This window comes from Triticum aestivum, chromosome 2A, assembly GCF_018294505.1.
Source record: "Triticum aestivum cultivar Chinese Spring chromosome 2A, IWGSC CS RefSeq v2.1, whole genome shotgun sequence".
In the NCBI taxonomy this organism is placed as follows: Eukaryota; Viridiplantae; Streptophyta; class Magnoliopsida; order Poales; family Poaceae; genus Triticum; species Triticum aestivum.
Window position 1 is genome coordinate 581,792,964 of NC_057797.1, and position 12,135 is coordinate 581,805,098.

The 12,135-nt window shown below is 43.8% G+C and overlaps 1 protein-coding gene across 1 annotated transcript; it reads right to left on the reverse strand.

Annotated features, from left to right (window-relative positions):
* Positions 1-200: 200 nt before the first annotated feature.
* Positions 201-7,957, reverse strand: LOC123189547 (uncharacterized). The gene is made up of 2 exons (XM_044601989.1): positions 7,657-7,957; positions 201-569 (listed from the first exon to the last, which is right to left on the reverse strand). Exons 1-2 carry the CDS (start codon positions 7,783-7,785, stop codon positions 468-470), a joined length of 231 nt encoding a protein of 76 aa, XP_044457924.1. The 5' UTR covers positions 7,786-7,957; the 3' UTR covers positions 201-467.
* Positions 7,958-12,135: the final 4,178 nt, after the last annotated feature.

The following is a 12,135-nucleotide window of genomic DNA, read 5'->3' on the forward strand; positions in this document are numbered from 1 at the left end:
TGACTAGCACTGATGTTACCTCAAATAATAATGCGCCCGCGAAAACAGCCCTTTTATTGCTTGGCCTACTTGCATTTGATTTTCAATCGTACTTCAGTACACAGGTCAAATTGGATAAATCGTGTTCACATAAAAAAAACACGGCATGATAGAGATGATGATGATGATGTTAGAAATGGTGTCAGCAATCAAACGGATCATGCGGTGAAACCGGTTTATTACTCTTGGTCGCAACTCACAAACATTTCATAATTTTACATCAACAACCAGAAACACCACAACAGAATAACCGGAGTCAAGTGGGTTTCTTCCAAAGTGAAATCATGTTATTTGACAACCATACACCCATGACAGCATGTCTGATAGTCGAAGTTTTTGTGTCCCAGTTTCATGAATCTTTTGGATCGTAGTATCATGCAGAAGATTATCTGAGTACAAACTATATGGAGCAACCATGGTCCACCTGTTTATTCTTGCCTTCTGCTGCGAGCTATCTCCCGAGCCCTTTCACGAAGTTCTTCGGGCGGTGGTGGTCGTGGGCCTTCTGGAGGGTAAACCACATAAGGACGCTGCAATAGGAGCAAAACAGAGTACAAATTCAAGCTTTTGTAAAGCGCCAAAAGGAAGGAAAGGGAGGGAATGTACAAAAAGGGATACATGAAAGCACATGGCTAACAAGGTTTGCTTCTGATAACTTCCTGATGCAACAGAACAAGAAACAGTTGTAGGAAGTATGACCACCATAAAAAATATTATGAACTTATACGTGTTGAGGAACCACATATTAGCAAATGCAGATGCGTGCAAATAAAGATCACCGCCTTTGCCTACAAGTAAGGCAGATTGCCACCAACACAAGCAAGATCACCATGTTGCCTACAAATAGAGCAAATTGCCACCGGCACATAAACAAATAAGATGATTGAACTGACTTGCTTGACAACATAACCCTTGTTTGCTCAATTTTTTCATACCACTAGGGCGAACTGACTACATGATTTGTTTTTTAAACTAGAAAGAGGTGACATCAAAGAAGGCATCCGGTGTTAGTCAGCACCATCATAGAGTCCCCATCAAAAAAAGTATGCAATGCATGTAATGAAGCGTTACTTTTAGTTTACTATAACAAACTCGACACCAGCACTTCCAAGGACACACCATCATTCACCACATCTATCTATATCTATCTACTACCCCTATAAAAGCACGAAGTGCGGAGATCCAAATCCATCTTATCCATCCATAGAGCAAATCCAACAGCCTAAATTCACCCAGTCTTTTGTGTTAATTGCAATTAGCACTGACCCAACTCTGCCCGCGGCCCTACCGCTCAAGGAAAAAAATCAACCCTCGCTATACACGACCCCCACGCGCACGGCCCTCGCTTGCATGTCTCGCGCATGGCCTGGGTCATCCTCGCAAACCGCCCCGGCTCCCCCCGCCCCAATCCTCTAGCCCCTCCGACGCCCTAGCGGTGATGCCAAGACTGAGATTGGCTCCCCCTCCTGTACTACGCGGCCCCTCATCAAACGCATTTGCCCCTACTCCTGATGGCGCCGGGCGCCGAGAGGTCTAGGGAGTGGCCCATCGATGTCGTCCTCTGCATGGTGGACTCCATGGATGCGGGAGACCAGGTCGCCAGATCCATCGCTGGCCGACCGAAGGGTCCCCGAAGGACAGCGGTCGAAGCCTCGCCATCCACCTCCAACAGCCGTCTGGCATCCCATTGCTGCCTGCATGTCGCGTCCCTTCCCAACCAACGTCGCCAATAGCCTCACAGATGCCGACATCGCCGGGCCTCATCGCCTCCCTCCCTGCTCCCCTCGCTGAACCTCCCCGCTGCCCCCACGCAGCACCGGCGCGCTCCCCATTGGCCTTTTCAGCACCTCCACGAGCAGGCGACCCACGCGCACACCACTCTCCGCTGCACCAGGTGCTTGTGTTATTGCCTCAAAGATTGTGGTGTTAATCTTTTAGGATCACTAACTAGCTGGATTAATTTGTTCTGTCCAATGAGGAAGCGATGGTGCACGAGGACGAGCTTCCTAGACAAGAAGATCTCCGTACTCTTCTCGGTGATGCAAAGTTGAGGTTTGGATTTTGGCATCCGCTCTATTGTCGTGCTGCAGCTCTTCGTCGGACGAAACTTAATTGTTTGTTTTTTCTATCTGTTTTAGTGCTTATCTTTCATTCAGGGCTTCAAACCTTAGGCACTCGATTGCAAAACAAAATTCAGACAAGAATCCTAGACTTTCTCATAGTTATCAAGACCTGCAACCATCAAATCTTTTGGTTGCACATATAGCTGATATATGAGATCGATCATCTCATCCTACCTGTTCAGACTTGCGGATTCCCGAGTCCCGTTTTTGATCGTGTTGATTGTAATGTTAAATATGGCTCCTAATTGGATACAGACTTGTCTAAACGATTGGTGCAGCTGCAGATCGTCTATATTGATTCTGGACACCGATTCTTGGTGCTGCTGCATATCGTCTACATTGATTCTAGACGTCGATTCTTCATTTACCCTTCTTATTCCCATTTGCTAACTTAACCACCTCTCTCTCTCTCATGTTGTTTCTGAAGATCTTTTATGTGTCATGTCGACAAGGGCGTTTCATAAGAGATCCAAGCAGGCTGCATGTGAGGTGAATCAAGGTAATCTATATGATGTAGTCCTGGATACTACTGAAGCATTGATTTAAGACTATTCTTGGTCATGTAAGAAAGCTGAGATTTATTTTGCCATGTGATTTCCGTAAACATATCCTGTGAACATTTTCATAGAAAGTTTCCCTCGTATCAAAGTTTTTTATTTCTTCTACACAGGAAGTTGGTAGAATATGCAGCCTTGATAGCAGAGGTTTGAATTTTATGCCAGGTGAGCCTCTTTTATTTTAATGCTTCAGTCCTAATGTAGCATTTTTCTAAGCTTTTGAGGAATACTACTGTTCTGTTTTCTGAGCTCTTGAGCATTTGCCTGTGCAAAAAAAGATCTATAACAATTGTCTTCTAATCCCAGTGATAGTTGTACAAATCATTTGTTCAATCCTAATTTTTTCGATGGGCGACGTAGACTGGATGAGAAAACGTTTAATCACAGGTTTGTTGCCTCCATGTTAAACACTGAAGAAATGGGGTTTCAGATCAGCAAGGCAAGAATAGCTTTATTGTTTCTCTGTTCTTTCCTTATTCTCACACAACAGAAAAACTGAATTTATTTCTTTTGCACTTTATGTTTCTTAATGTTGTCAGACTAATACAGAAGAACAAAAAACTAACTGTTGATGTTTTGTCTGTCCAGCTAGCCAGCAAGTCAGATGAAAGTGTCATCTGATACGAGAAAGTACTACTGTTTTCATTTATAAAAGATACATAAGTGTCAATTTGGCAAGTCTGTTAGTTGATTACCTTACCTGATGTTAAGAGGGTGAGTGGTTAGTGTATAATAACTTTGAGATCACCTCCTTTTGCAGTTCTGACCAATTTTTTCTTCACATCATTTTGAAATTCTTTGTTTTTTGAGTTATCCATATTGTACCCATGTCATGCTGAATGAATGTGCATGCTGTGAGAGAGAGAGAGAGAGATGGAAACTGCAATTCTTCAGTGTCATTGTACATTATGTAGAGTTATATTTTGAAAATCACTGTTCCGATGCCTCATCAAGGTTGAGGCTCATATTGTTTAAGAATGTTGCTCACCAATTCACATTGTTTTTGGCTCATCCAATTTATGTAAGCGTGTGCAGAATTAGACTGAGCAACACAAACCAGATATATTGGTTCACCAAACTCACAGTTATCAGGGAGAAATAACATAAACTCTTCTGATACAGGCATTTTTTCTTATTAAGTTTCCTACTCCCTCCTTCCATCTATATAGGGCCTAATGCGTTTTTTAAGACCACCTTTGACTATTGACAAGATTAATAGTACATGGCATGCACAATGTGAAAATTATATCATTGAAAGCTCCTTTCACACACGAATTTAACGGTGTGCTTTGTGTAAGTTGCATGTCATATATTATTGCTCTAATATTTGGTCAAAGTTAGCCCCGAAAAACGCATTAGGCCCTATATAGATGGAAGGAGGGAGTATATCTGATCTACTTCACACATTATATAACTATGAAACTGCTAATAATTATTCACATCGGCATTTCTGAATTCATCATGAGAACATGGTCTCTGTCTCTCTGACAATGTGTCATGATGATCTGGCTTATCTTAATGTTGTCAGACTGATACAGAAGAACTGAAAACTAACTACAGTTTGGATGTAACAACGTACATGGCATGGCTCGACACCACGTAGAAGTCAGGAGAGCGCCCACGTCGCCTAGGTTGAATTCAAGTTTTGCCTCCATTTTATCCAGATCTCTGCTATTGTGGTGAGGTTTTACAGATCAGAGTTGTTGTATCTATGCAAGTGAAGAGTACTCCATCTAAATTTGATTGCAGAACAAACAACACGTTTTAACTACATGCTTTTCAACTTCCTGCAGGAGGGTGAGCGGATTAGTCGCCGATTAGTGCCTTCACTGTTGTTGAATAAACTGGCTTCAGCTCTGATGCATGTGAACTGTGAGGTGTTTGTGGTATGGGAATGATGAGGTTCTGATGGTCTCTGTACCTGATTGCAAGGTTTGGGTATGAACTAAATTGGCGCCCAAACTTGGCAATTATCTTCTATGAATTTAGGCATTGTTCACATGTCATTTGAGTCAAACAGAAATATGCTTCTGAAATGCTCCAATTTGCTGCTTTTCACATTTTGGGAAGGTTTTTTATTTCATATTCAACAGGTTATGCTAAAGCAGAAGGCATTGTGCTGACATTTTTTAAGCCTTACTTGATTTTGATATGTGGTTCTTAGCTGTTTGCCCTTGCACCAAAAACAAACACTATTCCTATGTCTTACTTAGAAGCAAAGGTGCATTAATTTTTAACTGGTTGATATATGTTCCATGGTGGAAGGGGAGCCTTGGCGTAGTGGTAAAGCTGCTGCCTTGTGACCATGAGGTCATGGGTTCAAGTCCTGGAAACAGCCTCTTACAGAAATGTAGGGAAAGGCTGCGTACTATAGACCCAAAGTGGTCGGACCCTTCCCTGGACCCTGCGCAAGCGGGAGCTACATGCACCAGGTTGCCCTTTTTTTTTTATATATATGTTCCATGGTGGGTGGCATAGAAAACAAAGCTTCTTTGTAAGACATGATGTTCTATTACTAGCAAAAAAGCGTTAGAATTTATAAGTACTTATTCAAAGAAAATAAAAACTGACTGGAGAACTGTTTGCTTCTACCATTCCTTTCAAGTTAAGGCAAAAATCATATTGGCATGTAGCTTGTGCTCCTGCAGAGTTCTTTTTGTTTTGCTTTTCTGTAATGTTAAAGGCATATCGAATAATGAAATTGCAATAGTTATGATCCCTAGGCCCGACAAAAAACTGACGAGAGTATTAGGCGGTGGCAGGTATCGGGCTACAGCAGCCGAATTGCATAACTTCTGATGAGGTACTGTGCTTCACCTGGCATGCTTATATGGCTGTGTACCTTGTGTGCAGGTTTGCAATGCTATCTTGAATATTTTTCTGTCTTTCTGAACCTTTTACTCTGTGCTCAGCTTCTGCAGCAAGGTGGAGCAACCTTACAGTGCAAAGATGAAGAAGGGGCAATTCCTCTTCATGGTGCTTGTGCTTGGGGGTATGCATTATTTATTTGCATTGAGCTTATACTTCCTTGTCCCAAGAAGAAGAAGGCTTCATGTCCCAAGAAGTAGAATACGTACAGACAGAGACAGGAACCCATCGGGATGGACGATCAAGAAACCGAAGTCTGGGCCCTGTTAACTATGAAGCAAGTCGAGGCCAGCATACCTATGACAAACTGATGGGCCTGTCGGAGCGAACCCCTGGTTGAAATTTGTCAAAAGACTGGGCGGTAAACTGAGTGGTAGTCTTAGTATCTTAATACACAACTTGCCTACTATGGGAATTGTGTTCATGTTGTTATGGGACTATGGAGTTATGATCTAAAAAATTTATGGAGTTAAGATCTAAAAAAGAACTATGGAGTTGTGTGGAAAGGACATAATGTTTCTCAAATTGCCCTTTGCATCTCTATGTTTTGCACTTTATCAAAGGCACAATTAGTTGAGCTCTCAAGCCAAGTTTTTCCAGCATGATTTCACTTATGGTGCCTTGCGAGAATTTTGAAGAAGGAAATATTTCGCCTATGACAACCTAGGACTTACTAGCTGTGGAGTCCGTTGTTTACCATGGTAGGGTGATATCCTATTTTTTCTAAGTAGATATAGTTATGTTTTGATATCAAGAAACTGGATGAAAATTAATTGTGAAATAGCACAACTAATTTAATGGTGCAATCTAAAGAAGAACAATTGAACAATTGTTTTTTCTAGCAAGCAATTCGGCAACAACAGTCAACAGATGCCAAGGTTCAGTTCATCAAGGAGAGAACTACTCCTACAATGTCCATTGATACAACACCCTGGCCTGCCAAACAAAACACATGGTGCAGCCAGCTGCTAATACAGAGATGATTGTGGCCCTCTCGACAACCAAGACAAAGAAGGTGCAAAAAAAAAGCCAAGAACAGGCAGATAAAGTGAGCGCTAAGCTTATTTTCTGTGTGAGTTGGTTTATGTTTCGATCCTTCCTATATTTGTTGTATGAGTATGAAGTTTAATACGATGTGATGTGCTACCCTCCTCCCCCTCAACACACACACTTTCTTTAGAGACGAAGGGATCATTTGCATTCCATTTATACTCACATGCTTACTATATTGATATAAGCCTCTAATTCAGCTCGTGATCCAAACAGGTAAAGACATTCATCTTCTCTATGCTTTACAAATGAACAAAAATATTTCTAGCAGCTACTAATCTAGCAGAGCACCTAAGCCTTCTTGTTATTCTTAAAGCCCATGAATTTTACCTACTCAGTAACAAGTCTTGCTTCCTGCATTCCTTGGTATCACGAGGATATTACAGAGAGATACCAAAGGATTTGGTGAAGCTAGAGAGGAGAGTGCCGCCAAAGAAGGTCTCGAGTGTTTTTCTCAGCAGAGTCCTGAAGTCTCTTATCAACGAATAATGGACCGTCTCATCTTATGGGTCATGAATCAACACTATTAGCAGTAATTCAACTAGTGTGCAAAGATAGTGCAGCTATACCCTTTACCTATCAACAGATTCTCCTTTTGCAGATACAAACCTAGCAGCCGTGAAGTGCTTAACACAGGTGAGAGCCTAAGCTTTCTTAAATGCACAAATTACAGAGCCAACTCTGCCTACTTTGTCCTAAACTCTAGTTCATGGTCAAGAACCACCCTACAAGCAATAATATGACAATCTAACCATCTAAATAATACTCTCTCCGTCACAAATATAAGATGTTTTGGATATTTCGTTATGGACTACATAAGGGCTGAAATGAGTGAACACACTAAATTGCCGTATCAGAAAAAAGTTAAAACATCTTATAATGGTGAACGGAGGGAGTAGTATTTTATCCCCCTCAATTCCGCAGCAGGATGTCAGGGCCTAAAAACTAGGCAACGTTATCGATCCATCCTTGATCTAACAACTGAACCGAATGGGAGAACAGCGGGAGGGAATCCTTACGAGGCCCATGAGCTTCTTGATGGCCTTGGAGTCGGTGGCGACGAGGTAGGTGAGGGTAACGGGGACGGCGACGTACACCCCGAACTTGGCGATCTCGAGGATCCCCTTGGACGTCCCCAATGACGACATGGCCGTGGCCTCCTCCCTCTCTCACTTCCCTTCCCTCTTTCCAATCTCAGGAATCTCTCGAGCGGTGGCAATGGCGACGACACGCACACAGTAGATAGGGGCGTTCCTTGCTCTCGTTTTGGGGGAGATTTCTGCGCTTAATTAAGGGGTTTCCGAAGGGGCCTTTTGCAAAATTTCAGAGCACCTCGGGGTTTTTTCTTTGGATTTTTTTAGGGATTCAGAGCACCTCACATGACCACAGAGGAAGCTTGTGACGTGTTTGGTATCCTGCATTAGGTTCAACCAGATCTGCATGATATAGTTTTGACTCGTTTGGTTGCTTGCCTTGCACCTAAATCTTGGCCAGCATGATGTTTAAAGCACCTCCGGGTCTGGCTGGGTAGGAACGCTCGAATCGGACGTTTTTTCACAGCCAGGCCCGAGCGATGCAACTCGACGCACGTGGATGTCGAAGGTTGCACGCTAGGAGTCACGCTTGAGATGTCGCGTTGCTTCCTGAAGCGCCCTCATAACTCCCCTCACCCTTCTCTCACCTCTTACTCTTCCATCTCTCCACTCTCACACCGACGGTGGCGAGCGCAAGATCAGGACAGAGAGCGGCGGCTGCAAGCATCGGAGGGAAGAACTGGAAGACGAGCGCCGGCTTCACCACCTCACGGGCTGGTGCTCGGCAATGCCGGTAAACCCTTTATCCCTGATGGAGATTCATACCATGCCCGCAGTTAAGGATGGCAATGGGTAGGGTATGGGGCGGGTAGAGCAATACCATACCCATAACCGTGTAGTTAATGGGTATAAATTTTTACTCATACCCATACCCACGGGTATGAGACTTTACCCGTACCCATACCCGTTGGGTACAGATACCCATTGGGTACCCAACGGGTAGATCAAGCAGTGCACAAGTTATTCACAATTTTATATTCGTTGATAGCATATTTTACAAAAAAAACATTTAATGAAGGTGAAGGTATTTCGTGTGATGGTGTGAGGCTTAATTACGGGAGTAGTTGGGTCGCCCATCTCCTTTGACACTACTAACCCTTGCGCATATGTTGGAGCTCCATGGGTAAAGTCCACATGTCAGTATAAATGGGTAGGGTATGGGTATATCCATGGGTATGAGGTTATACCCGTGCCCTACCCATGACTTAACGGGCAGGGTATGGGTACTACCCATGGGTATAAACATGTGCCCATACCCGGCCCATGCGGGTACAGTACCCGCGGGTACCCGTACCCAGCATTCGATTTACAAATCATGGACTTGGCATCCAATCTACCTATCGGGTTCAATTTGGTATCCGACTTAGGCATATCCGACTAGAGATTTCAGCAGTTCGAACAGTACAATTTTCACTAGAGGGGGTGGGGTACACTGAGCCATCCATTCAAAACCATCCCAACAGCCACTACATCCTAGTCGTGGCGAGCCTAGAAATGCTTGGAGCATCGATAGTCCTTGATGCTTGTAATCATCCACCTCCATGGGTAGTGTACGGTTGCCTGGCTCCAGCACCCTAACCACCATCTTCATCGCTTCGACATTGCCACCGTCCTCAGACTCGACCGCATCATCCACCATCTCCTCCTCCTCCTCGTCCTCTAGAATGATGGTGGTCGGCACCACTTCGATGGCCGGTTGGTCATGTGGAACCTTGACAAACCTGTACTTAACTCATTTGGCTCTCTGACCAAGATCGTTAGACTCGACCTCATCCATCGCCCACCGTAGTATGCCCACTGACATAATGCCTTTGGCTGGGTCAGGTATCAGCGTCTTCAACTCCTCCTCCGTCGCCTTCAACATCATAGGGTGACGCGGATTGCACAAGCCCATGCACCCTGCGGTGAAGCCTCTCGGCTGCGGATGACATGGGTGAGTTGTTTCTGGTACTCTAGGAATGATGCTTGGCCGGGGGAGCCGGGCTAAATGGTGTGACTATATACCAGCCCGAGGAGGGTCTTCCAGTTCCACATCCGGGATGTAGAACAATGCTTCTTGTCTACTAGGAAGTTGTTGGGCCCCCAGTTGCAAGGGTTTGTAGCAAGCAACAATTTTTCGTAAGTGACATCAAGGTTTATCAACCCAACAGGAGGTAAGCGGCACAACCAATGATCACACACACAAAACAAACTTCCTTGTGCCCCAACGGGACTAGCGAGGTTTTCAATCTCACTAGCTTTGCTAGTTACAATGGAATTAAACGCAAGTTGGAAAGAGTTCATGGAAATAAGCAAGAATGTAAAATCAAGAAACTAAAAGAACGTTGATTGAGGTTGAAAGCGTTATAGACGAAAATGGACAGGGATCCATAGGTTCACTAAAGATCTCTCTCCAAAAGAAAACATGGTGTGGTAATAGATCATAGTGGACAGTGATTAAATTGTAGAATTTATGAGCATGACTATTTGTGGCATAATTAACATATGAGCATCATGTTCGTAAATCTATACATCGTTGTCCAACTACATCTATAACTAATACTCCACCGAAAACCGCTATCCAGCATGCATATTAAAGTATGAAGTTAAAAAACAGAGTATTACAATGAGTACGGTGACATGAAGTAGATAATATATTATCTTCACCCTGCGTTCAAAGGACAACTACGCAACCATCTTTTTATCCCTAGCGGCAACGACGCAAATACAAGCCTTTTCCACTTTCTGTCACTGCGGTAGCTTACTTGCACGGTTGAACTCAACTTGCATACACAACTTCATGTGAAGATCAAACCCCAAACTTCAACAAAGAAAGAGAATAGATCAAAGAGCATATATGAATAAGAATTGTGGTACAAAAGAAATAAATAGATCTCAAGATGATTCATAAAAAAAATTGATCATATTCATCATATCCCAGCAAACACACTAGAAGATTACAGATGGATCACAATCATGTAGGGTAGCTCATGTGACCTTTGTATTGAGAGGCAAGGAAGAGAGAGAGAGAGAGAACCCTCTAGCTAGTGCTACAGACCCCTAGTCCAAAGGAAACTACTCATCGGCGATCGTGATGGGCTTCAAGTTGATGGAAATGGTCACCGTGAAGAATTCCTCCTCTGACAGAGTTCTAAAAAGGCTTCCAGATTGGATCATGAAGAAACAGAGTTGTGCGGCGGCGTACAAATTCGGGCGTGAAAATCCTGAGGGTTTTCAAAGGTATATAAAAGGCACATCGACCAAGAGCCAATGGATCGGAGGACCAGAGGGGCCACACGGTAGGGCCACGCCCCCCAGGCGTGTGGCGCATGTGGCCCCTATGTGCCCCCCGACCTTTGTCGGTTGCTGCTGGGTCCTTCTAGATGTAAATCTTCCGTAGTTTCTTGGATTTTTTTAGTCCGATGAAATAGTTTTTTCTTCAATGACCCAAAGCAGTAGAAAACAACAACTGGCGCTGGGCATCGAAATAACAGGTTAGTCCATAAAAATAACATAAATTGATGCCCAAACTACACCAAAATGGTATAAATATAGCATGAACAATCAAAATTGATAAATACGTTTGAGATGTATCAAACCACTCCTCCTGCCATTTCTTCTTGGCTTCCTAGAACTCCCCACATAGGTAATCAGATCCGACATGCTTGTTGATGGCGGCTCCACCCTGTGCCGAGGTCTTGTGTCTTGTCTACGTTCATCTAGAGCTTCACGCAGAAATACTTCCTCGATAAGCCGAAATGAGGCTCTGCACGGAGAAAGGCTTCGCAGAGCATGACAAAACACGCAATGTGCAGGATGGAATTTAATGGGAGGAATGGTGTGACGCCCTCGATTCAATCGTACACTAATCATACACGCAAACGTGTACGATCAAGATCAAGGACTCACGGGAAGATATCACAACACGGCTCTACAAATAAAATAAGTCATACAAGCATCATATTACAAGCCAGGGGCCTCGAGGGCTCGAATACAAGAGCTCGATCATAGACGAGTCAGCGGAAGCAACAATATCTGAGTACAGACATAAGTTAAACAAGTTTGCCTTAAGAAGGCTAGCACAAACTGGGATACAGATTGAAAGAGGTGCAAGCCTCCTGCCTGGGATCCTCCTAAACTACTCATGATCGTCGTCAGCGGGCTGCACGTAGTAGTAGGCACCTCCCGAGTAGTAGTAGTCGTCATCGACGGTGGCATCTGGCTCCTGGGCTCCATCGTCTGGTCACAGCAATCGGGTATAGGAAGGGGGAAAAGAGGGAACAAAGCAACCGTGAGTACTCATCCAAAGTACTCGCAAGCAAGGAGCTACACTACATATGTATGCATTGGTATCAAATGGAAAAGGGGGTAACATATGTGGACTGAACTGCAGAATGCCGGAATAAGAGGGGGATAACTAGTCCT

What these genes read in the sequence shown, in the direction of transcription:
- LOC123189547 (XM_044601989.1), bottom strand. Translation starts at nt 7,785, where the DNA reads ATGTCGTCATTGGGGACGTCCAAGGGGATCCTCGAGATCGCCAAGTTC. An exon ending in TCAAGAAGCTCATGGGCCTC is followed by an intron (nt 570 to 7,656) that starts GTAAGGATTCCC and finishes CTCCTATTGCAG; the next exon opens with CGTCCTTATGTGGTTTACCC.